Source organism: Lucilia sericata, unplaced genomic scaffold (assembly GCF_015586225.1).
Source record: "Lucilia sericata isolate MDLA Ls3-8-SP2 unplaced genomic scaffold, ASM1558622v1 Contig001219F_arrow, whole genome shotgun sequence".
Taxonomy (NCBI): Eukaryota; Metazoa; Arthropoda; class Insecta; order Diptera; family Calliphoridae; genus Lucilia; species Lucilia sericata.
The window spans coordinates 114,936-140,378 of record NW_023995179.1 but is presented as its reverse complement, the minus strand read 5'-3'; the positions used below and the strand labels follow the sequence as shown (position 1 = coordinate 140,378).

Genomic DNA, 25,443 nt, shown 5'->3' with positions numbered 1-25,443 from the left:
CCAATATAATAAACCTTATAAGGTCAATTTCTAAAGAAAAAGGTAAATTGAGCCGACAATTTAGCCGCCGCCGCCGACCCGAAATGGTTGCGCCGCCGCCGCCGTTCATTTCCCATCGTCTTGTATCTCTGCCTCCGCCTCCGCGGCTCTCTATGGGATATGAGATATACTTAAATCATAAGGTATTTCGAGGATCATTCCATTAATACCTCATCAGGTACAACTATAATTTTCTTGTAATCTGCTATATTAGAACGCTCTATTTACGCCAAATTTTGAAGTTCTTTTTTTATAAAAAGACAATATTCTGAACTGATAAAGTTTTTAAATAAAATATATAAAAATCATAACACAACCCGAATTACCGAGTAAAATTATGTTTAGGATTTTCATAGTTCATCTTTTTGCCCTTAAACTTACAGCGGTTTTTCAGCTAAAAAAGTTGTCAACACTCCCTCCAAGTTGTACTACAAATTTTCGTAGTTTTGTAGTTTTTCTTTTTATTCATTTTTTTCCCTACACATTTTGGTTTCTTCGCAATTTCTATGAAAGGGACGTTTATTACTGAGAAAATGGCGATAGAATTCAAATCGGACAGAAACATCGCGCACAACAATTCAAGTGATTTAATTAAAGTCGAAAAGTGAAGTGATATTATTTCTTGAAATTTATTTGCATTTCGGAAAACATTTAAAATCGTTAGGCATTATTACACAAAGAGCAAGTTTTTGTTTTGGAAAAACTGAAAAACGATGGAAATAGCAATTAAACCAGGTAAGTTCTCAAATTAATAATTTAGAACATTTTCTCGGCCCTCCCGTTCGTTGAGATACGACAAATGGCGACTATTGAGAATTTAGATTTTTAATTTTGTTGCTGCGTTTTTTTTTTGTTTTGCTTTTATACGTTTATTTTTATGTAGTTGTGTAGCGTGGATGTCGGTTTATTTTTAATCGCCAGAGTTGCCATTGTTTTTGAAATGGGTGTGTGGAGGGGGGTCTTTTTAAAAAGGGTTGTATTTATTAGGTGATTTTGAAATAGAGTACATTTTTTATATAGGGCTTACCCTTCGGCATGGGGGAAATTGCAGATTATTTCTTTTTAACTTAGAATCTTTAAAGAAATTTAAATATTTTTCGAAATAAAAAACTATGTACTAGTAATTTAAAATTTTATTTTATAATATAACGCCTAGCGCTTTCGTAAAGAATTTGGGGGTTACCGTTGTATATGCAAAATACTTTTAAATTACACTATTTCCAATGTATTTCATTTGAATTACAGTCAAACTCGTTTATAACGACTCCGCGGGAGCAGTCAAATTTGTTCGTTATAAGCGAAGTTGTTAATAAGACAGGTGAAGTTTTTGTAGTTCCAAAAATAAAGTGGCATTTTACGAAATTTTAAGAATATTATTTATTAATTTATTTAATATTATTTACAAAAAAACACCATTGATTTTATTTGTCCATATTTTTCTTAACAAATTAAAGTTTTTTTTTTTCAACAAAGCAAAATATATTCTTATGATTTCAACACATTATTTTGAAGTTCGTTATAAAAAAGGAAAATTGTATGAAATTGTACTTGGGGGACTGAAAAAGTAGTTCGTTTTATACGAGGATTCGTAATAACCGAGTTCTTTATAAGAGATATTTTTTTGTATGAAAATAGTTACCAAAATTGCGGGACTTGAAAACTTGTTCGTAATAACCGAGAATTCGTTATAACCGAGTTCGTTATAAGCGAGTTTGACTGTAGTATTATATGTATATTAGAAATTTCTCATTGTATTTCAGAATTTTCGAATTGTATTTTAAAATATTATCAGAAAGGAACATTTCTGAAATACAATTGATAAATTAATCCCTTGATTCAGGGGTATTTCTTTGTAATTCGATTCGAAAAGAAATATTTTTAAAGTTGTATTTTAAATATATATACATAGACGTACAAGACGGATACATACATAAATATGTTGTAATTTCCACAATATAATTTTCCGACCATGTAAAGTATATAATGGCACCGAAATGGAAGTTGCTGATCTTCCCGCCGAAAATTAAAATTTAGTTCATTCTAAGATACCATTTCTTGAAATTTTTGTTCTGATTGATAGCGAAGTCATTGAAAACTAATTTCAGAAGACCCCAGATATCTTCGGGATCCAAATCTTGAATAGTTCTATCAGACATGCTTTAGAAAAGTTTGCTATTAAAAATCTGCAAAATCAGTTCCTAAATAACGGAGATATGAGCAAAATTCCCCAAAAAAAAAAAAATATATAATTTTACCAGAATTTTGAATATATTTGGATGTTTTGTTCGATATGTGTACATGGGTAGTATGTATATCGAAAGAAAGATATTCGCAGGAACTATCATTTGATATAAACTATGTCTAGGAAAAAAAGTGTGTAAAAGATTCGGCTATCCGAACTGCACTGTATATAACTAAATGCACTAAACGTACTTTTTTTTCCATACTTACAGTAAATTCCCCTGAAAAATTAACTGAATCCCCAAGAATCCAAGATGAGGTGGTTGTAATTCCACCAGCTGAGGGACGTCCCAAGGACCTATGGTTAGTCCACCCGGTCGCAGAAGCAGCAGCAGCAACAACCACAGCAAAAGACAAAACGAAAGCATAGACGCGGCAAACCCAAGCAAAAATGCCAATAAACCGTACAAAATAACCAATTGGAGATTTCAAAGCCACGACTCAACTATAGTAAATGTGCTTCGGCCGGCGGTAGTGGTGGTTGTAATCGCCGTGAAAAACTACAACGTTCACGCTCCTTAGTACCATATAATACTAATAAATTTCTAATGGAAGAACATTTGGCAGAGGTGCCCAGTGCTCTGCTAACACCCACAGGCCGTACAAGAGATTCTAGTTTTTCCATGGACTCGGAAGATAATATTTTTTTCTCTTTACCCGAAGATGAAGAAGTTTCTAACGAAAGAATTCGCTAATGTTTACGAAAAAGCTAGAGTGGAGCGTTTAGAGAGTTTGAGTAAACAGGAACTAATCGAGGAATGTTTGCAAATAGAAGATCGTTATTCCAAAGATCAGGGTAATCAGCGGCAACAGCAACTGAATATACAGCGCATAGCACAAGAATATATGGCGAAAATAAGAGTACTGGATGATAAAGTTAAGGAGCTGTCAAGGGAGAATCATAGTAAGTAGTTTATTGACAAAATTTTGCCAAAATTAAAGATCACAATTTGTCGAGATTATAATCTTTTGAAAATTTTCGAAAATTCAAATTTGTTCCAAAAATTTTAGAGCGATTAAAATCACATTTTGTTTTTTTATGTTTAAAGAATACCTTATATTAAAACTAAATTTTATTTAACGTAAAAATAATTATTTTATCTTTTAATTATAGATTTACGCTGTCAATTAATGCGTTCAGCACCATTTGCAGCCGCTGCTGCAGCCTCACCACCTTCAGCTGCAGCTCCAATGGGTGCCGCCTGTCAACCTACCCCCATGGATTTCATCCAGTGAGGATAGTGAAAGTGATAGTTCAACATTCCAGTTCCTCATCGTCCTCTTCATCATCGTCGAGCAATGATGAGCGCCATCAACAGGTGCGGACGTCGACGTAGTTGTTCTTCACACAGTTCTTTAAGTGAGTATAATGGCTATATAGAAAATAACTATATGCACAATAATCTAGCAGAAGAACGACGAGGAGATAATGGTCTAGTAAATAATAATGGCCAACCAACAGCAGCAGCATCATCACCACAAGTAGAAGATGATTATGAACGTCGGCAATTATTGGATGATCATATGGAGGATTACGACGATATTGAAGGTGATGATGAGTATGAGGAAAATTCTCCCAAAGTTAATGGTTTTCATAAGGAACAACAGCTGCAGCCACAATTAAGTGTTAATTTATCACCAAATGTAAATAGAGCCATTGAAAATAATGCTGGCATTCAAAATGTTGCTAATAACGATAATAATGGTGATAATATTGTTGATGTTGTAGTAGTGGAACGCTTACAAAATCCTGCAAACTAGTTACTATCTGCTCTGTATTTCTCATTTACATATTGTTAGATGCATACATATTAAACACCCACCCCATTAGTGTTCCTCGAAAGCAACAAAAACCATTTAATCTTGACCCCCAAAACCCCCCTTCTCCCCAACAAATTATATGTGATTAAGAAAAGAAACAAACAACAAAAAAACTAACACTTTTTGATAGAAAGAAATTAAATTTAAATAATAAAGTTGAATATTTCTTAGTTCACTAATTTATATTTTAATGTTTTTTTTTCATATTTGAAAATTTTATTAATATATTTTTTGTATTTTAAAAAATAATATACATATATATTTTTAATAACACTTTGTTAAATACATTTTTCATGTTTTTTTTTTTATTTATAAATAAGCTTTAAATTTGTATTATTTGTATTCTTCCAATGCCGATTCCTTTTTCAAAATAATTTTTCTTTAAAATTAAATTTGTCATTCCGTTTGTAATTTCTACAATTTCATTTTGCGAATTCTAAATCTAAGGGAAGTCGATTTAGCAAAGTCCACCTGTTTGTTGAAAATGGTTTTCTGAACGACCTATTTGGCACAATCTACATACATATGTATGTCTATGGATTAGTCTTCGGGCTATTCTATAAACTAGTCTAAAGGCTATGCTATAAAGTAGTGTATTGTGTAGTCGATATACTAGTGTACTGTCTAGTTTATAGACTGGTGTTGACTTTATAGACTATAGTCTTAATATTAAATATTTATAAGAAAAAATTTAAGTTTAATATCGAAATAAAAAAGTACGATTTTTAATGCCGTTTTGTACAATTTGAAAATTCCATCATGGGTTTATATTAGGAATTTTGCATATACATATGTATATGATTTTGTTGATTTTCAATAGTAAACTTCTCGAAAGCATGTCTGATAAAATTATTGAGGTCTTCACAATATTGTTTTCAACAAACAAAGGCACGGGCATCGCTAAATCGACTTATCTCTACTTTTTCCTCATACAAAAGTAAATTTAGAGAATCCTAAATAAAAGTCTCCTCCAAAAGTGTTACATTTCTCTACCGAATTACCGCATATGCAAGAGTAAGTTTTCGTAACAAAAGATTTCTTGTTTGATATCGAAAAAGATAATGAAAATTGCGGCTCTAGTATGGATTATAGAAAGATATCACACGTTTTCTATAAGACTGCCATAACTTAAAAAACAACTTTTCGATAAAAACGGCGAAATTTTTATTGCGGCAATCTTGTTGTAAATAAGCGAATAATCTTAAAAATTTTAAGAAAAACTTAATAGATGAGTACTAGATACTCAGTAAAATACTACATTTTTGTTGTAAAATTTAAAAAAAAAAATACTGATTTAATTTTTATTAAAATCTTGTACATTTTCTATTAATTTATTTTTGTTTTATTTTATTTCGTTATTTATAAGTGAACCTGAAAAAAAACATATAATTTAAAAAAAGCTCAATTAAACAAAAAGTTCGTTTACACATATTCAAAAACTTTTCTTATAAAAAATAAAATAAATGTGATATTTTTTAAAAAGAACTTACACATAAATTTTAATTTTTTTTTTATAAAAAAATATAATTTATGGAAAGTTTTTGAGTATAATGAAATATAAAAAAAAAAACTAATTTTAAAAATTATTTTGCAATATTTTTGGTTCATTTTTTAACCAAAATATTTTTAATTTTTAATATAACGGTGTAATAATTAGTTATATAATTTATTTAGTAATATAATTAACTTAAAAAATAAATAATATGTTTATTTTTAATTAAAAATTAAAAAAAAAATGTTTTAATTACGTTTGGCAACTCAAAATCGTGAACATATTTACCCTCGTATTCAGTATATCGGGCGGAAATTTTATTTTCAGAAATTTTAAATATTTTTTATTGAATTTTTGAAAGCAGAAAAATACTCTAAAAACCACTCATATTAGCAGGTATGGAAAATTGGAATTTTGGAATAGTACTAGTAACAAAAATGGCACTTTTTAGGTTTTAAACTATTAATTTTCTGTTAGCATTCATAAGCGAGACTATGGACTAGACTATATAGTAAATTATAGATATTGTCGACAGGATGATAGACTATACTACAGACTAAAGATTAGACTATAAACTGGACAATAGACAATAGATTAAAAAGTACTGAAAAAACTTAGTACTGAATTTCCATGCCTGAATACTAGTATTGTTTTTATTTTTATATTAGTTTTTAACAAACACATGCTCACCATATTTTTGACACCAAAATTTCCTCAAAAATTACTCATTCATTTCATTTTTGCTTTTTAACATACTGGCAACCCTTATTTTATAACGAATAGAGAAAGTGACGAATAAGAACAGCAAAAGTAAACGTCAAAACAATCTGCAGCGAACCACATTGTAAAAAATAATTCTTTTTTTCGTGGCTTGGCATTATTTTCAATTTACAGCAAAAAATATTGAAATAACTTAATAAATTTCTCCTTAATATTGTTCATTATTGTTAAGTGACTAAAGAAAACATAAATTAAAATGGCTCGTAAAGGTGGAGCACCCGCAGAGGATTTGTCAAATGTAGAATTTGAGACCAGCGAAGATGTTGAAGTCATACCCAGTTTTAATGCCATGGGTCTTAAAGAAGAATTACTCAGAGGCATTTATGCCTATGGTAAGTTAAGGGGGGAGTAAATTACTAATATATGTAAATAAAAGAACTAAAATTATAAAAAAAATTTCCCTAGGTTTTGAAAAACCCTCCGCTATACAACAGCGCAGCATCAAGCCCATAGTAAAGGGACGCGATGTCATTGCCCAGGCACAATCTGGTACCGGTAAAACAGCAACTTTCTCCATATCTATATTACAGAGTCTAGACACGTCTCTGCGTGAAACACAAGTCTTATGTCTCTCACCCACCCGTGAATTGGCGGTGCAAATTCAAAAAGTCATCTTGGCCTTGGGTGATTTAATGAACGTACAGTGTCATGTTTGCATTGGTGGCACAAATTTGGGTGAGGATATACGTAAATTGGATTATGGTCAACATATTGTTAGTGGTACCCCCGGCAGAGTATTCGATATGATTAAGCGACGTGTTTTACGTACAAGAGCCATTAAAATGTTGGTCTTGGATGAAGCTGATGAGATGTTGAATAAGGGTTTCAAGGAACAAATTTATGATGTCTATCGTTATTTGCCACCAGCCACACAGGTCGTTTTGATATCGGCTACATTGCCTCATGAAATTTTGGAAATGACCTCGAAATTTATGACAGATCCTATTAGGATTTTGGTAAAACGGTAAGTCGGAAGGAGAGGGAAAATTAATTAGTTAAGACTATTTTAAACTATGTGAAGGCAAGGGAACTTGTGTTTTAAAAATGTTATATGGAATTTTCACTAAATCCTTAAAGGAGGATTTGATTTGATTTAAAAATGGGTATTTTGTCCACAAATCTCTTTAATCTCTAACCACGGAGGATCAATCTTTCATTAAATATTAGTTTAATAAAGGAATGATGGCTTCAATATCGCATAGTAATTTGATGACTTAGAAAGTTGAAATTCTTAAATTTTATACTTGTTTTTTTTAATACATAAACTCATAATCTTTTCTTTCCTTTTACAGTGATGAATTGACCCTGGAAGGCATTAAACAATTCTTTGTCGCCGTCGAACGTGAAGAATGGAAATTCGATACACTATGTGATCTCTACGATACCTTGACCATTACACAAGCTGTCATATTCTGTAATACAAAACGTAAAGTCGATTGGTTAACGGAGAAAATGCGTGAAGCTAATTTCACAGTCAGCTCGATGCACGGTGATATGCCGCAAAAGGAACGTGATGAAATTATGAAAGAATTTCGAGCTGGACAATCACGTGTACTTATTACCACTGATGTTTGGGCGCGTGGTATAGATGTACAACAGGTGTCGCTGGTCATTAATTACGATTTACCCAACAATCGTGAATTGTATATACATCGTATTGGTCGTTCCGGACGTTTTGGTCGTAAAGGTGTCGCTATTAATTTCGTTAAATCCGATGATATTCGTATTTTGCGTGATATTGAACAGTACTATTCAACACAAATTGATGAAATGCCTATGAATGTGGCTGATTTGATTTAAGTTTGCAGAAGTACTACATGTTCGATGTAGTTTTATTAGATGAAGTAATTTTCTAATAATATTTAATCTATATGTAACATTAGATTATAGATAAACAGAATTTTTGAAAATTAATCAAAAACTATTGAACAAAATTAAGCATTTCGCTAATATGTAATCCAAATGAATTCACCTTCTTGTATGAGAGTATTTTTTTTTTACAAGAAATGCCTAATTTATTTTAAGAATTTTTTTGTCATTTTTCAAATAAATTAATAACTTTTTTTTGTATAAGAAACCCTATAATGATTTTGCTAAATAAACTAATTTAATAAAAAAAGCTAAAGAAGTAAGAAAAATTGATTTTTATAATTATATATTTATGTACCTTTTTATCTACTGCTCCTGTCGCATTTTGAATTGCTTTTGGACACAGGCTGAATATTATGAGAAAATGCAATTGCCCTAGTCCATCCAATATAAGGATATATTCATATGGAGTAATTCTTACCATTTAAAATTTAATAAAACTACACTTGAATTTAAAACCATTTAATAATACCTTTATCTCCATAAACTTATCTTTGACGAATTATATTAACGCACTATAACAAAATCTAAACTATTCCTTTATTAATGTGGCAAATTTCAAACAAAACCGATAAGTTGTTATGAAGTTCTATAATAATTATCAAAAGTAAACTTATTTGATTCTATTTTACTAAATTGTTGATGTTTTTATGTTTCTTCTTCTTGTCATTTTTTTAATATTAACTTTGGCGCGTAATTTTCCATACTAAGCGATTTTTGTATATTATGGAGCTTTTATCACAGAAAAAAAGTTGTCAACTCTTTTATTATCTTTCATCCGTTTTATCCTTCATCCGTTACTTAATGTCAAATTAGTATAAAATTCGGCGCGTTTTACATTGGTAGTGATTGTTGGTAACAATTAAGTGAAATCTATTAAAATCTAAAGAAATTATAGTAAAAATAGTTAATATTTAAAGAAAATGTGTTATTCATGTAAAGATTTAAAGATATTTTAAAGAAATCTATGTAACCTACATAATTTTAAAGTAAATCGAGTGCGGGTGATATGTGGTGGCGGCTGTTGTGTAAAATTAACCAAATCTTATGAAAATCTATAGAAAAATGGTGTTGTAATAAAAAAAAAGTTATGTATATAAATAAAATATCTTAAAAAATATCCAGAAATTGTTGGTGAAAATTAAAAAATAAGTAATTGGTCATTTTCTAGGCACAAGAAGAAGAGTTCTTAGTTTTTTTTGTTTTTTTTTTTTTTTTTAATTTTTCCTATACGAAAAAAGAGCTAATGTATTTCATTATGGGAGTGCGTGTATGTGTGCTTTTGAAACAACAACAGGTTAGTAGTAGTTAAAGGAGCACCACTTGCAGACCGATTTTTATTTGACATGTGTTAGAAAAAATTAATTATGGAAATTATTAAAATATAATTCTCAAACATTTTGCATAAAATAAAGGAAATTTACAAACATTTCCTTTCAAATTAGAGGATAAATAAGAATGACTGTTTAGGTATAGTTGGATACAGGGCCCCATGTAAGTACGTCTGTTAAATTTTAAAATTGCAATGAGTTTCATATGTACATAAGTATGTACTTATTTTATCGCAAATGTAATACCTGAATGCAATTTGGTGGACATTATATGTATAACCCACGATATCAACGTTGGTGGGGCGGATAGAAACCAGAATTTCTTCAAACTTGTATAAATGTATTTACACAATTTTTTATTTGAATTGAATTTTTATAAACAAAAAAAAAAAAAACTAATTTTGCTGTAATTTTTACTTGGAACCTAGCAGGAAGATTACAAAGGAGCAAAATCAACCAATTACGGTGACTTTTTGTGAACATTAGAACTAGTAATTAACTGGTTCTAAAGGACCCAATTGGGTCCAAGTGTACTAGTATAAGTCCAGAACTAATGGTACTAGTAATTTTTCAAACACACTCAATGTTAATTTGAGCATTAAGATGGTATAGGAAAGTTTACAGTTGGGAACTAGTACTGGTGATTTTGGTACTAGTAAAGTACTAGTTCCATTTCCTGCAGGGTTGTTAAATTTGCTATACGAAAGACTTGTTTTTTTGCTGCTCATTTTTTTGAGCTTGAATTATACTAGGGAAAGAAAAAGATCCTTAAACAACAACCCAATAGAGGCAGAGCAGTAAATATGTATCTGCTACAATTCACACTTTTCATTAATCATGGGCATATATAAAAAACAAAACTCGGTTTTAGATCCTTCAATTAGTCTTGGGTTAAACATTTGTTGGCCTCTGTTATTAATTGTTCTGTTAGCCTTTATACAAAATTGCTTTGGACATTTATTTTGATGCTAATGTTCTAATGTACTTAGAATTAATGAAATAGGTCGATTTCGAATTGTTTGTTGTTGTTGTTGTTGTAACAGCTAAAACTATACAATAATCTAGTTGGGGGTAATGTCCAGGTCTAAAAATTTGGCTACTTCAACTAGATGCGTCCATAAATCCATTGGAAGGAGCGAAGTAAGGTTGGCTGGGCATGTGGTGGGTGTCATGAGGACCCTGACCACATGCAGGACATTCGTTGGGGTCGGCACGGTCTATACGTGACCAGTAGGCATTGAGCCTGTTGCTCCATCCCGATCGCCAGAGCTACTCTTGTTTTCCGCGGCAGGTTTTTTTCCGTGTTTGTTATGTTGGCGACCTCCAAGTACGACATTCATGTGGTATCCTGCGACTGCGGAATTCATGGCGGCTCTATGAATGTCGTTCAAAGCTGCCGTATACGAGGACTGATCCAATGGATCATGCACATATCTGCATTTGTTTACTTCGTATGTATATACGAAGATTCTTCCTGACATGCCTCGGGGGAGCATCCAACTGTGTGATGTTAAAGTTAGGATGACTCCTTCGATAACATCCGAGGAGGAACTGTTTAATCATGACATTGTGTTCCTTGACTGGGAGGACCTTCGTTTTCTCGAGCAGGTGATGTTCCGAGGTAATTTGTAAGCAGCCTGTTACAGTTCTTAGGGCGGTATTTTGGCAGGGTATCAGTGCGGGAAGGTGACCACAATGGGGTAGCATAATTAACCACTGACCTACCAATCGTTTTATATGTAGCTAACAAGGTTTCTTTATCCATACCCCAAGTGCTGCCGGCTAGCGCTTTGAGGACATTGTTCCTACTTCGCAATTTGTGCGTTTGTTAGTTAGGGTCGGATGCGTTTTAGGTGACGATATGTCACCTCTTGTTGTATTTAACTACTTTCGTAAAGATATCTAATAACTCATTAAATAAAAACAAAATGTTTTAATATGTATAAAAAATAGTTTTTAATTATGTACAAAGAAATAATTACCTTTCTTAAATTAAAATAAATAACTTAAAAACATCATATAATATGTATAAGTATATACATATGTATGTATGTATACTAAAATTAATTTAAATTATAGTTCCGTTGTTTCTAATTTCCTTGCTAATATTTGAGCATTATTTGTTAATTTGTCTATTTGATTATAAACATTAAAATGACGATTCAAATCATTAGTATGATTAAATAATTTTGCAGTACCCTTTAAAGTTTCCTGAATGTCCTGAGCACCAATGGCTAGAAAATTATCATCCAAAGAATCATGACCACTTTGGCTGTAAAGTTGAAAAAAATAGAGTAAAAATATGGATTTTACATTAAGAAAAGAAATTGAAATCTGCACCTTAAATTTTCCTCGGTTTTAAACCATTCGTTTTCATAACCTTTTAGCCATATGGGATTGGAACCTTGAACACTGTGTTTATTGGTATTGGGTACTCGGGTGGTGGGTTCATTTGGATGTTGTAAAGATAATGAAGAATTTCCTGTAACAAGTAGGATTAAATAAATTTTGTAATTTTCATCTTAATATTGTCGAACTTACGAAATATATTAACTTTTGCTGCTCTTAATTGGCGTTTGTAGCCATTTCTTTGTGAGGCGCATAAAGCTAATGTAACCACCAATAGTGTGGCCAGAAATAGATTGGTGAATATCAACCAAACATACATGGCTTTGGCTTGAGGACCAGCTTGCAATAACTGAGCTTCGGCTGCTTGGGTATCCAATACATTAAGTTCCTTAAACAATTCATCCAAGTGTTCTATGTGGGAGTCAATTAGATTTAAAACTTCAGCCACTTCATATATCGAATTATCTTCTTTCCCCACTAAATGCATATACAAATCAGTTTTAGTTTTATCTACTGAACCGTCCTTATTTTCATGAACCTTTATTTCATCTATATTTACTATAGTATCCGTGATATTGCTTAAGGTTCTAAAAATCATAATAACATTAGTTAAAGAGATATTTTATATTTTTCTATATAAAACAAACTTACTCTCTAAACTCCTCAATTTTATTTCTCAATTCATTCGGCTGCAAACGAAAAACAAATCTCACTTTTTGATCTTCTCTTAATAAATATATAAAAACATGAGCCACATCTTTCATGCCAGCCGTATCATTGGCCAATACCATAAAATCAAAATATCCTTTCATACCCTTTTGGGGATCAAAGTTCAGTTGAATTTCACCAGTTTCTTGATCCACCAAAAACGGCGAGCTTTCTTAAACCCTTGGATCAAGAAACTGGTGAATTAACTGAACTTTGATCCCCAAAAGGGTATGAAAGGATATTTTGATTTTATGGTATTGGCCAATGATACGGCTGGCATGAAAGATGTGGCTCATGTTTTTATATATTTATTAAGAGAAGATCAAAAAGTGAGATTTGTTTTTCGTTTGCAGCCGAATGAATTGAGAAATAAAATTGAGGAGTTTAGAGAGTAAGTTTGTTTTATATAGAAAAATATAAAATATCTCTTTAACTAATGTTATTATGATTTTTAGACCTTAAGCAATATCACGGATACTATAGTAAATATAGATGAAATAAAGGTTCATGAAAATAAGGACGGTTCAGTAGATAAAACTAAAACTGATTTGTATATGCATTTAGTGGGGGAAGAAGATAATTCGATATATGAAGTGGCTGAAGTTTTAAATCTAATTGACTCCCACATAGAACACTTGGATGAATTGTTTAAGGAACTTAATGTATTGGATACCCAAGCAGCCGAAGCTCAGTTATTGCAAGCTGGTCCTCAAGCCAAAGCCATGTATGTTTGGTTGATATTCACCAATCTATTTCTGGCCACACTATTGGTGGTTACATTAGCTTTATGCGCCCTCACAAAGAAATGGCTACAAACGCCAATTAAGAGCAGCAAAAGTTAATATATTTCGTAAGTTCGACAATATTAAGATGAAAATTACAAAATTTATTTAATCCTACTTGTTACAGGAAATTCTTCATTATCTTTACAACATCCAAATGAACCCACCACCCGAGTACCCAATACCAATAAACACAGTGTTCAAGGTTCCAATCCCATATGGCTAAAAGGTTATGAAAACGAATGGTTTAAAACCGAGGAAAATTTAAGGTGCAGATTTCAATTTCTTTTCTTAATGTAAAATCCATATTTTTACTCTATTTTTTTCAACTTTACAGCCAAAGTGGTCATGATTCTTTGGATGATAATTTTCTAGCCATTGGTGCTCAGGACATTCAGGAAACTTTAAAGGGTACTGCAAAATTATTTAATCATACTAATGATTTGAATCGTCATTTTAATGTTTATAATCAAATAGACAAATTAACAAATAATGCTCAAATATTAGCAAGGAAATTAGAAACAACGGAACTATAATTTAAATTAATTTTAGTATACATACATACATATGTATATACTTATACATATTATATGATGTTTTTAAGTATTTATTTTAATTTAAGAAAGGTAATTATTTCTTTGTACATAATTAAAAACTATTTTTTATACATATTAAAACATTTTGTTTTTATTTAATGAGTTATTAGATATCTTACGAAAGTAGTTAAATACAACAAGAGGTGACATATCGTCACCTAAAACGCATCCGACCCTAACTAACAAACGCACAAATTGCGAAGTAGGAACAATGTCCTCAAAGCGCTAGCCGGCAGCACTTGGGGTATGGATAAAGAAACCTTGTTAGCTACATATAAAACGATTGGTAGGTCAGTGGTTAATTATGCTACCCCATTGTGGTCACCTTCCCGCACTGATACCCTGCCAAAATACCGCCCTAAGAACTGTAACAGGCTGCTTACAAATTACCTCGGAACATCACCTGCTCGAGAAAACGAAGGTCCTCCCAGTCAAGGAACACAATGTCATGATTAAACAGTTCCTCCTCGGATGTTATCGAAGGAGTCATCCTAACTTTAACATCACACAGTTGGATGCTCCCCCGAGGCATGTCAGGAAGAATCTTCGTATATACATACGAAGTAAACAAATGCAGATATGTGCATGATCCATTGGATCAGTCCTCGTATACGGCAGCTTTGAACGACATTCATAGAGCCGCCATGAATTCCGCAGTCGCAGGATACCACATGAATGTCGTACTTGGAGGTCGCCAACATAACAAACACGGAAAAAAACCTGCCGCGGAAAACAAGAGTAGCTCTGGCGATCGGGATGGAGCAACAGGCTCAATGCCTACTGGTCACGTATAGACCGTGCCGACCCCAACGAATGTCCTGCATGTGGTCAGGGTCCTCATGACACCCACCACATGCCCAGCCAACCTTACTTCGCTCCTTCCAATGGATTTATGGACGCATCTAGTTGAAGTAGCCAAATTTTTAGACCTGGACATTACCCCCCAACTAGATTATTGTATAGTTTTAGCTGTTACAACAACAACAAACAACAAACAATTCGAAATCGACCTATTTCATTAATTCTAAGTACATTAGAACATTAGCATCAAAATAAATGTCCAAAGCAATTTTGTATAAAGGCTAACAGAACAATTAATAACAGAGGCCAACAAATGTTTAACCCAAGACTAATTGAAGGATCTAAAACCGAGTTTGTTTTTTATATATGCCCATGATTAATGAAAAGTGTGAATTGTAGCAGATACATATTTACTGCTCTGCCTCTATTGGGTTGTTGTTTAAGGATCTTTTTCTTTCCCTAGTATAATTCAAGCTCAAAAAAATGAGCAGCAAAAAAACAAGTCTTTCGTATAGCAAATTTAACAACCCTGCAGGAAATGGAACTAGTACTTTACTAGTACCAAAATCACCAGTACTAGTTCCCAACTGTAAACTTTCCTATACCATCTTAATGCTCAAATTAACATTGAGTGTGTTTGAAAAATTACTAGTACCATTAGTTCTGGACTTATACTAGTACACTTGGACCCAATTGGGTCCTTTAGAACCAGTTAATTACTAGTTCTAATGTTCACAAAAAGTCACCGTAATTGGTTGATTTTGCTCCTTTGTAATCTTCCTGCTAGGTTCCAAGTAAAAATTACAGCAAAATTAGTTTTTTTTTTTTTTGTTTATAAAAATTCAATTCAAATAAAAAATTGTGTAAATACATTTATACAAGTTTGAAGAAATTCTGGTTTCTATCCGCCCCACCAACGTTGATATCGTGGGTTATACATATAATGTCCACCAAATTGCATTCAGGTATTACATTTGCGATAAAATAAGTACATACTTATGTACATATGAAACTCATTGCAATTTTAAAATTTAACAGACGTACTTACATGGGGCCCTGTATCCAACTATACCTAAACAGTCATTCTTATTTATCCTCTAATTTGAAAGGAAATGTTTGTAAATTTCCTTTATTTTATGCAAAATGTTTGAGAATTATATTTTAATAATTTCCATAATTAATTTTTTCTAACACATGTCAAATAAAAATCGGTCTGCAAGTGGTGCTCCTTTAACTACTACTAACCTGTTGTTGTTTCAAAAGCACACATACACGCACTCCCATAATGAAATACATTAGCTCTTTTTTCGTATAGGAAAAATTAAAAAAAAAAAAAAAAACAAAAAAAACTAAGAACTCTTCTTCTTGTGCCTAGAAAATGACCAATTACTTATTTTTTAATTTTCACCAACAATTTCTGGATATTTTTTAAGATATTTTATTTATATACATAACTTTTTTTTTATTACAACACCATTTTTCTATAGATTTTCATAAGATTTGGTTAATTTTACACAACAGCCGCCACCACATATCACCCGCACTCGATTTACTTTAAAATTATGTAGGTTACATAGATTTCTTTAAAATATCTTTAAATCTTTACATGAATAACACATTTTCTTTAAATATTAACTATTTTTACTATAATTTCTTTAGATTTTAATAGATTTCACTTAATTGTTACCAACAATCACTACCAATGTAAAACGCGCCGAATTTTATACTAATTTGACATTAAGTAACGGATGAAGGATAAAACGGATGAAAGATAATAAAAGAGTTGACAACTTTTTTTCTGTGATAAAAGCTCCATAATATACAAAAATCGCTTAGTATGGAAAATTACGCGCCAAAGTTAATATTAAAAAAATGACAAGAAGAAGAAACATAAAAACATCAACAATTTAGTAAAATAGAATCAAATAAGTTTACTTTTGATAATTATTATAGAACTTCATAACAACTTATCGGTTTTGTTTGAAATTTGCCACATTAATAAAGGAATAGTTTAGATTTTGTTATAGTGCGTTAATATAATTCGTCAAAGATAAGTTTATGGAGATAAAGGTATTATTAAATGGTTTTAAATTCAAGTGTAGTTTTATTAAATTTTAAATGGTAAGAATTACTCCATATGAATATATCCTTATATTGGATGGACTAGGGCAATTGCATTTTCTCATAATATTCAGCCTGTGTCCAAAAGCAATTCAAAATGCGACAGGAGCAGTAGATAAAAAGGTACATAAATATATAATTATAAAAATCAATTTTTCTTACTTCTTTAGCTTTTTTATTAAATTAGTTTATTTAGCAAAATCATTATAGGGTTTCTTATACAAAAAAAAGTTATTAATTTATTTGAAAAATGACAAAAAAATTCTTAAAATAAATTAGGCATTTCTTGTAAAAAAAAAAATACTCTCATACAAGAAGGTGAATTCATTTGGATTACATATTAGCGAAATGCTTAATTTGTTCAATAGTTTTTGATTAATTTTCAAAAATTCTGTTTATCTATAATCTAATGTTACATATAGATTAAATATTATTAGAAAATTACTTCATCTAATAAAACTACATCGAACATGTAGTACTTCTGCAAACTTAAATCAAATCAGCCACATTCATAGGCATTTCATCAATTTGTGTTGAATAGTACTGTTCAATATCACGCAAAATACGAATATCATCGGATTTAACGAAATTAATAGCGACACCTTTACGACCAAAACGTCCGGAACGACCAATACGATGTATATACAATTCACGATTGTTGGGTAAATCGTAATTAATGACCAGCGACACCTGTTGTACATCTATACCACGCGCCCAAACATCAGTGGTAATAAGTACACGTGATTGTCCAGCTCGAAATTCTTTCATAATTTCATCACGTTCCTTTTGCGGCATATCACCGTGCATCGAGCTGACTGTGAAATTAGCTTCACGCATTTTCTCCGTTAACCAATCGACTTTACGTTTTGTATTACAGAATATGACAGCTTGTGTAATGGTCAAGGTATCGTAGAGATCACATAGTGTATCGAATTTCCATTCTTCACGTTCGACGGCGACAAAGAATTGTTTAATGCCTTCCAGGGTCAATTCATCACTGTAAAAGGAAAGAAAAGATTATGAGTTTATGTATTAAAAAAAACAAGTATAAAATTTAAGAATTTCAACTTTCTAAGTCATCAAATTACTATGCGATATTGAAGCCATCATTCCTTTATTAAACTAATATTTAATGAAAGATTGATCCTCCGTGGTTAGAGATTAAAGAGATTTGTGGACAAAATACCCATTTTTAAATCAAATCAAATCCTCCTTTAAGGATTTAGTGAAAATTCCATATAACATTTTTAAAACACAAGTTCCCTTGCCTTCACATAGTTTAAAATAGTCTTAACTAATTAATTTTCCCTCTCCTTCCGACTTACCGTTTTACCAAAATCCTAATAGGATCTGTCATAAATTTCGAGGTCATTTCCAAAATTTCATGAGGCAATGTAGCCGATATCAAAACGACCTGTGTGGCTGGTGGCAAATAACGATAGACATCATAAATTTGTTCCTTGAAACCCTTATTCAACATCTCATCAGCTTCATCCAAGACCAACATTTTAATGGCTCTTGTACGTAAAACACGTCGCTTAATCATATCGAATACTCTGCCGGGGGTACCACTAACAATATGTTGACCATAATCCAATTTACGTATATCCTCACCCAAATTTGTGCCACCAATGCAAACATGACACTGTACGTTCATTAAATCACCCAAGGCCAAGATGACTTTTTGAATTTGCACCGCCAATTCACGGGTGGGTGAGAGACATAAGACTTGTGTTTCACGCAGAGACGTGTCTAGACTCTGTAATATAGATATGGAGAAAGTTGCTGTTTTACCGGTACCAGATTGTGCCTGGGCAATGACATCGCGTCCCTTTACTATGGGCTTGATGCTGCGCTGTTGTATAGCGGAGGGTTTTTCAAAACCTAGGGAAATTTTTTTTATAATTTTAGTTCTTTTATTTACATATATTAGTAATTACTCCCCCCTTAACTTACCATAGGCATAAATGCCTCTGAGTAATTCTTCTTTAAGACCCATGGCATTAAAACTGGGTATGACTTCAACATCTTCGCTGGTCTCAAATTCTACATTTGACAAATCCTCTGCGGGTGCTCCACCTTTACGAGCCATTTTAATTTATGTTTTCTTTAGTCACTTAACAATAATGAACAATATTAAGGAGAAATTTATTAAGTTATTTCAATATTTTTTGCTGTAAATTGAAAATAATGCCAAGCCACGAAAAAAAGAATTATTTTTTACAATGTGGTTCGCTGCAGATTGTTTTGACGTTTACTTTTGCTGTTCTTATTCGTCACTTTCTCTATTCGTTATAAAATAAGGGTTGCCAGTATGTTAAAAAGCAAAAATGAAATGAATGAGTAATTTTTGAGGAAATTTTGGTGTCAAAAATATGGTGAGCATGTGTTTGTTAAAAACTAATATAAAAATAAAAACAATACTAGTATTCAGGCATGGAAATTCAGTACTAAGTTTTTTCAGTACTTTTTAATCTATTGTCTATTGTCCAGTTTATAGTCTAATCTTTAGTCTGTAGTATAGTCTATCATCCTGTCGACAATATCTATAATTTACTATATAGTCTAGTCCATAGTCTCGCTTATGAATGCTAACAGAAAATTAATAGTTTAAAACCTAAAAAGTGCCATTTTTGTTACTAGTACTATTCCAAAATTCCAATTTTCCATACCTGCTAATATGAGTGGTTTTTAGAGTATTTTTCTGCTTTCAAAAATTCAATAAAAAATATTTAAAATTTCTGAAAATAAAATTTCCGCCCGATATACTGAATACGAGGGTAAATATGTTCACGATTTTGAGTTGCCAAACGTAATTAAAACATTTTTTTTTAATTTTTAATTAAAAATAAACATATTATTTATTTTTTAAGTTAATTATATTACTAAATAAATTATATAACTAATTATTACACCGTTATATTAAAAATTAAAAATATTTTGGTTAAAAAATGAACCAAAAATATTGCAAAATAATTTTTAAAATTAGTTTTTTTTTTTATATTTCATTATACTCAAAAACTTTCCATAAATTATATTTTTTTATAAAAAAAAAATTAAAATTTATGTGTAAGTTCTTTTTAAAAAAATATCACATTTATTTTATTTTTTATAAGAAAAGTTTTTGAATATGTGTAAACGAACTTTTTGTTTAATTGAGCTTTTTTTAAATTATATGTTTTTTTTCAGGTTCACTTATAAATAACGAAATAAAATAAAACAAAAATAAATTAATAGAAAATGTACAAGATTTTAATAAAAATTAAATCAGTATTTTTTTTTTTAAATTTTACAACAAAAATGTAGTATTTTACTGAGTATCTAGTACTCATCTATTAAGTTTTTCTTAAAATTTTTAAGATTATTCGCTTATTTACAACAAGATTGCCGCAATAAAAATTTCGCCGTTTTTATCGAAAAGTTGTTTTTTAAGTTATGGCAGTCTTATAGAAAACGTGTGATATCTTTCTATAATCCATACTAGAGCCGCAATTTTCATTATCTTTTTCGATATCAAACAAGAAATCTTTTGTTACGAAAACTTACTCTTGCATATGCGGTAATTCGGTAGAGAAATGTAACACTTTTGGAGGAGACTTTTATTTAGGATTCTCTAAATTTACTTTTGTATGAGGAAAAAGTAGAGATAAGTCGATTTAGCGATGCCCGTGCCTTTGTTTGTTGAAAACAATATTGTGAAGACCTCAATAATTTTATCAGACATGCTTTCGAGAAGTTTACTATTGAAAATCAACAAAATCATATACATATGTATATGCAAAATTCCTAATATAAACCCATGATGGAATTTTCAAATTGTACAAAACGGCATTAAAAATCGTACTTTTTTATTTCGATATTAAACTTAAATTTTTTCTTATAAATATTTAATATTAAGACTATAGTCTATAAAGTCAACACCAGTCTATAAACTAGACAGTACACTAGTATATCGACTACACAATACACTACTTTATAGCATAGCCTTTAGACTAGTTTATAGAATAGCCCGAAGACTAATCCATAGACATACATATGTATGTAGATTGTGCCAAATAGGTCGTTCAGAAAACCATTTTCAACAAACAGGTGGACTTTGCTAAATCGACTTCCCTTAGATTTAGAATTCGCAAAATGAAATTGTAGAAATTACAAACGGAATGACAAATTTAATTTTAAAGAAAAATTATTTTGAAAAAGGAATCGGCATTGGAAGAATACAAATAATACAAATTTAAAGCTTATTTATAAATAAAAAAAAAAACATGAAAAATGTATTTAACAAAGTGTTATTAAAAATATATATGTATATTATTTTTTAAAAATACAAAAAATATATTAATAAAATTTTCAAATATGAAAAAAAAAACATTAAAATATAAATTAGTGAACTAAGAAATATTCAACTTTATTATTTAAATTTAATTTCTTTCTATCAAAAAGTGTTAGTTTTTTTGTTGTTTGTTTCTTTTCTTAATCACATATAATTTGTTGGGGAGAAGGGGGGTTTTGGGGGTCAAGATTAAATGGTTTTTGTTGCTTTCGAGGAACACTAATGGGGTGGGTGTTTAATATGTATGCATCTAACAATATGTAAATGAGAAATACAGAGCAGATAGTAACTAGTTTGCAGGATTTTGTAAGCGTTCCACTACTACAACATCAACAATATTATCACCATTATTATCGTTATTAGCAACATTTTGAATGCCAGCATTATTTTCAATGGCTCTATTTACATTTGGTGATAAATTAACACTTAATTGTGGCTGCAGCTGTTGTTCCTTATGAAAACCATTAACTTTGGGAGAATTTTCCTCATACTCATCATCACCTTCAATATCGTCGTAATCCTCCATATGATCATCCAATAATTGCCGACGTTCATAATCATCTTCTACTTGTGGTGATGATGCTGCTGCTGTTGGTTGGCCATTATTATTTACTAGACCATTATCTCCTCGTCGTTCTTCTGCTAGATTATTGTGCATATAGTTATTTTCTATATAGCCATTATACTCACTTAAAGAACTGTGTGAAGAACAACTACGTCGACGTCGCACCTGTTGATGGCGCTCATCATTGCTCGACGATGATGAAGAGGACGATGAGGAACTGGATGTTGAACTATCACTTTCACTATCCTCACTGGATGAATCCATGGGGGTAGGTTGACAGGCGGCACCCATTGGAGCTGCAGCTGAAGGTGGTGAGGCTGCAGCAGCGGCTGCAAATGGTGCTGAACGCATTAATTGACAGCGTAAATCTATAATTAAAAGATAAAATAATTATTTTTACGTTAAATAAAATTTAGTTTTAATATAAGGTATTCTTTAAACATAAAAAAACAAAATGTGATTTTAATCGCTCTAAAATTTTTGGAACAAATTTGAATTTTCGAAAATTTTCAAAAGATTATAATCTCGACAAATTGTGATCTTTAATTTTGGCAAAATTTTGTCAATAAACTACTTACTATGATTCTCCCTTGACAGCTCCTTAACTTTATCATCCAGTACTCTTATTTTCGCCATATATTCTTGTGCTATGCGCTGTATATTCAGTTGCTGTTGCCGCTGATTACCCTGATCTTTGGAATAACGATCTTCTATTTGCAAACATTCCTCGATTAGTTCCTGTTTACTCAAACTCTCTAAACGCTCCACTCTAGCTTTTTCGTAAACATTAGCGAATTCTTTCGTTAGAAATTCTTCTTCATCTTCGGGTAAAGAGAAAAAATAATTATCTTCCGAGTCCATGGAAAAACTAGAATCTCTTGTACGGCCTGTGGGTGTTAGCAGAGCACTGGGCACCTCTGCCAAATGTTCTTCCATTAGAAATTTATTAGTATTATATGGTACTAAGGAGCGTGAACGTTGTAGTTTTTCACGGCGATTACAACCACCACTACCGCCGGCCGAAGCACATTTACTATAGTTGAGTCGTGGCATTTGAAATCTCCAATTGGTTTTCTTGTACGGTTTATTGGCATTTTTTGCTTTGGGTTTGCCGCGTCTATGCTTTCGTTTTGTCTTTTGCTGTGGTTGTTGCTGCTGCTGCTTCTGCTGACCGGGTGGACTAACCATAGGTCCTTTGGGAGCTCCCTCAGCTGGTGGAATTACAACCACCTCATCTTGGATTCTTGGGGATTCAGTTAATTTTTCAGGGGAATTTACTGTAAGTATGGAAAAAAAAGTACGTTTAGTGCATTTAGTTATATACAGTGCAGTTCGGATAGCCGAATCTTTTACACACTTTTTTTCCTAGACATAGTTTATATCAAATGATAGTTCCTGCGAATATCTTTCTTTCGATATACATACTACCCATGTACACATATCGAACAAAACATCCAAATATATTCAAAATTCTGGTAAAATTATATATTTTTTTTTTTTTGGGGAATTTTGCTCATATCTCCGTTATTTAGGAACTGATTTTGCAGATTTTTAATAGCAAACTTTTCTAAAGCATGTCTGATAGAACTATTCAAGATTTGGATCCCGAAGATATCTGGGGTCTTCTGAAATTAGTTTTCAATGACTTCGCTATCAATCAGAACAAAAATTTCAAGAAATGGTATCTTAGAATGAACTAAATTTTAATTTTCGGCGGGAAGATCAGCAACTTCCATTTCGGTGCCATTATATACTTTACATGGTCGGAAAATTATATTGTGGAAATTACAACATATTTATGTATGTATCCGTCTTGTACGTCTATGTATATATATATTTAAAATACAACTTTAAAAATATTTCTTTTCGAATCGAATTACAAAGAAATACCCCTGAATCAAGGGATTAATTTATCAATTGTATTTCAGAAATGTTCCTTTCTGATAATATTTTAAAATACAATTCGAAAATTCTGAAATACAATGAGAAATTTCTAATATACATATAATACTACAGTCAAACTCGCTTATAACGAACTCGGTTATAACGAATTCTCGGTTATTACGAACAAGTTTTCAAGTCCCGCAATTTTGGTAACTATTTTCATACAAAAAAATATCTCTTATAAAGAACTCGGTTATTACGAATCCTCGTATAAAACGAACTACTTTTTCAGTCCCCCAAGTACAATTTCATACAATTTTCCTTTTTTATAACGAACTTCAAAATAATGTGTTGAAATCATAAGAATATATTTTGCTTTGTTGAAAAAAAAAAACTTTAATTTGTTAAGAAAAATATGGACAAATAAAATCAATGGTGTTTTTTTGTAAATAATATTAAATAAATTAATAAATAATATTCTTAAAATTTCGTAAAATGCCACTTTATTTTTGGAACTACAAAAACTTCACCTGTCTTATTAACAACTTCGCTTATAACGAACAAATTTGACTGCTCCCGCGGAGTCGTTATAAACGAGTTTGACTGTAATTCAAATGAAATACATTGGAAATAGTGTAATTTAAAAGTATTTTGCATATACAACGGTAACCCCCAAATTCTTTACGAAAGCGCTAGGCGTTATATTATAAAATAAAATTTTAAATTACTAGTACATAGTTTTTTATTTCGAAAAATATTTAAATTTCTTTAAAGATTCTAAGTTAAAAAGAAATAATCTGCAATTTCCCCCATGCCGAAGGGTAAGCCCTATATAAAAAATGTACTCTATTTCAAAATCACCTAATAAATACAACCCTTTTTAAAAAGACCCCCCTCCACACACCCATTTCAAAAACAATGGCAACTCTGGCGATTAAAAATAAACCGACATCCACGCTACACAACTACATAAAAATAAACGTATAAAAAGCAAAACAAAAAAAAAACGCAGCAACAAAATTAAAAATCTAAATTCTCAATAGTCGCCATTTGTCGTATCTCAACGAACGGGAGGGCCGAGAAAATGTTCTAAATTATTAATTTGAGAACTTACCTGGTTTAATTGCTATTTCCATCGTTTTTCAGTTTTTCCAAAACAAAAACTTGCTCTTTGTGTAATAATGCCTAACGATTTTAAATGTTTTCCGAAATGCAAATAAATTTCAAGAAATAATATCACTTCACTTTTCGACTTTAATTAAATCACTTGAATTGTTGTGCGCGATGTTTCTGTCCGATTTGAATTCTATCGCCATTTTCTCAGTAATAAACGTCCCTTTCATAGAAATTGCGAAGAAACCAAAATGTGTAGGGAAAAAAATGAATAAAAAGAAAAACTACAAAACTACGAAAATTTGTAGTACAACTTGGAGGGAGTGTTGACAACTTTTTTAGCTGAAAAACCGCTGTAAGTTTAAGGGCAAAAAGATGAACTATGAAAATCCTAAACATAATTTTACTCGGTAATTCGGGTTGTGTTATGATTTTTATATATTTTATTTAAAAACTTTATCAGTTCAGAATATTGTCTTTTTATAAAAAAAGAACTTCAAAATTTGGCGTAAATAGAGCGTTCTAATATAGCAGATTACAAGAAAATTATAGTTGTACCTGATGAGGTATTAATGGAATGATCCTCGAAATACCTTATGATTTAAGTATATCTCATAT

At 31.1% G+C, this 25,443-nt stretch overlaps 5 protein-coding genes and 1 pseudogene across 5 annotated transcripts; 3 read left to right on the top strand and 3 right to left on the bottom strand.

The window, feature by feature from the left end:
- Positions 1 to 2,600: 2,600 nt before the first annotated feature.
- LOC119610511 lies at positions 2,601 to 4,274 on the top strand (annotated as a pseudogene).
- A 2,112-nt stretch (positions 4,275 to 6,386) lies between these two features.
- LOC119610512 (eukaryotic initiation factor 4A-III) lies at positions 6,387 to 8,511 on the top strand. Its single transcript, XM_037965759.1, has 3 exons — positions 6,387 to 6,705; positions 6,779 to 7,337; positions 7,666 to 8,511. Exons 1-3 carry the CDS (start codon positions 6,570 to 6,572, stop codon positions 8,171 to 8,173), a joined length of 1,203 nt encoding a protein of 400 aa, XP_037821687.1. The 5' UTR covers positions 6,387 to 6,569; the 3' UTR covers positions 8,174 to 8,511.
- A 2,999-nt stretch (positions 8,512 to 11,510) lies between these two features.
- Positions 11,511 to 12,794, bottom strand: LOC119610513 (cadherin-23). Its single transcript, XM_037965760.1, has 4 exons — positions 12,574 to 12,794; positions 12,115 to 12,509; positions 11,914 to 12,055; positions 11,511 to 11,845 (listed from the first exon to the last, which is right to left on the bottom strand). Exons 1-4 carry the CDS (start codon positions 12,732 to 12,734, stop codon positions 11,647 to 11,649), a joined length of 897 nt encoding a protein of 298 aa, XP_037821688.1. The 5' UTR covers positions 12,735 to 12,794; the 3' UTR covers positions 11,511 to 11,646.
- An 87-nt stretch (positions 12,795 to 12,881) lies between these two features.
- LOC119610519 (cadherin-23-like) lies at positions 12,882 to 13,955 on the top strand. Its single transcript, XM_037965767.1, has 5 exons — positions 12,882 to 12,959; positions 13,086 to 13,358; positions 13,414 to 13,480; positions 13,540 to 13,681; positions 13,750 to 13,955. Exons 1-5 carry the CDS (start codon positions 12,882 to 12,884, stop codon positions 13,946 to 13,948), a joined length of 759 nt encoding a protein of 252 aa, XP_037821695.1. The 3' UTR covers positions 13,949 to 13,955.
- A 3,154-nt stretch (positions 13,956 to 17,109) lies between these two features.
- On the bottom strand, positions 17,110 to 19,204 carry LOC119610510 (eukaryotic initiation factor 4A-III). The gene is made up of 3 exons (XM_037965758.1): positions 18,887 to 19,204; positions 18,256 to 18,814; positions 17,110 to 17,927 (listed from the first exon to the last, which is right to left on the bottom strand). The coding sequence occupies exons 1-3, from the start codon at positions 19,020 to 19,022 to the stop codon at positions 17,420 to 17,422; spliced, it is 1,203 nt and encodes a 400-aa protein (XP_037821686.1). The 5' UTR covers positions 19,023 to 19,204; the 3' UTR covers positions 17,110 to 17,419.
- A 1,011-nt stretch (positions 19,205 to 20,215) lies between these two features.
- Positions 20,216 to 25,104, bottom strand: LOC119610509 (basic-leucine zipper transcription factor A-like). Its single transcript, XM_037965757.1, has 3 exons — positions 24,827 to 25,104; positions 22,407 to 23,105; positions 20,216 to 22,196 (listed from the first exon to the last, which is right to left on the bottom strand). Exons 1-3 carry the CDS (start codon positions 24,846 to 24,848, stop codon positions 21,553 to 21,555), a joined length of 1,365 nt encoding a protein of 454 aa, XP_037821685.1. The 5' UTR covers positions 24,849 to 25,104; the 3' UTR covers positions 20,216 to 21,552.
- Positions 25,105 to 25,443: the final 339 nt, after the last annotated feature.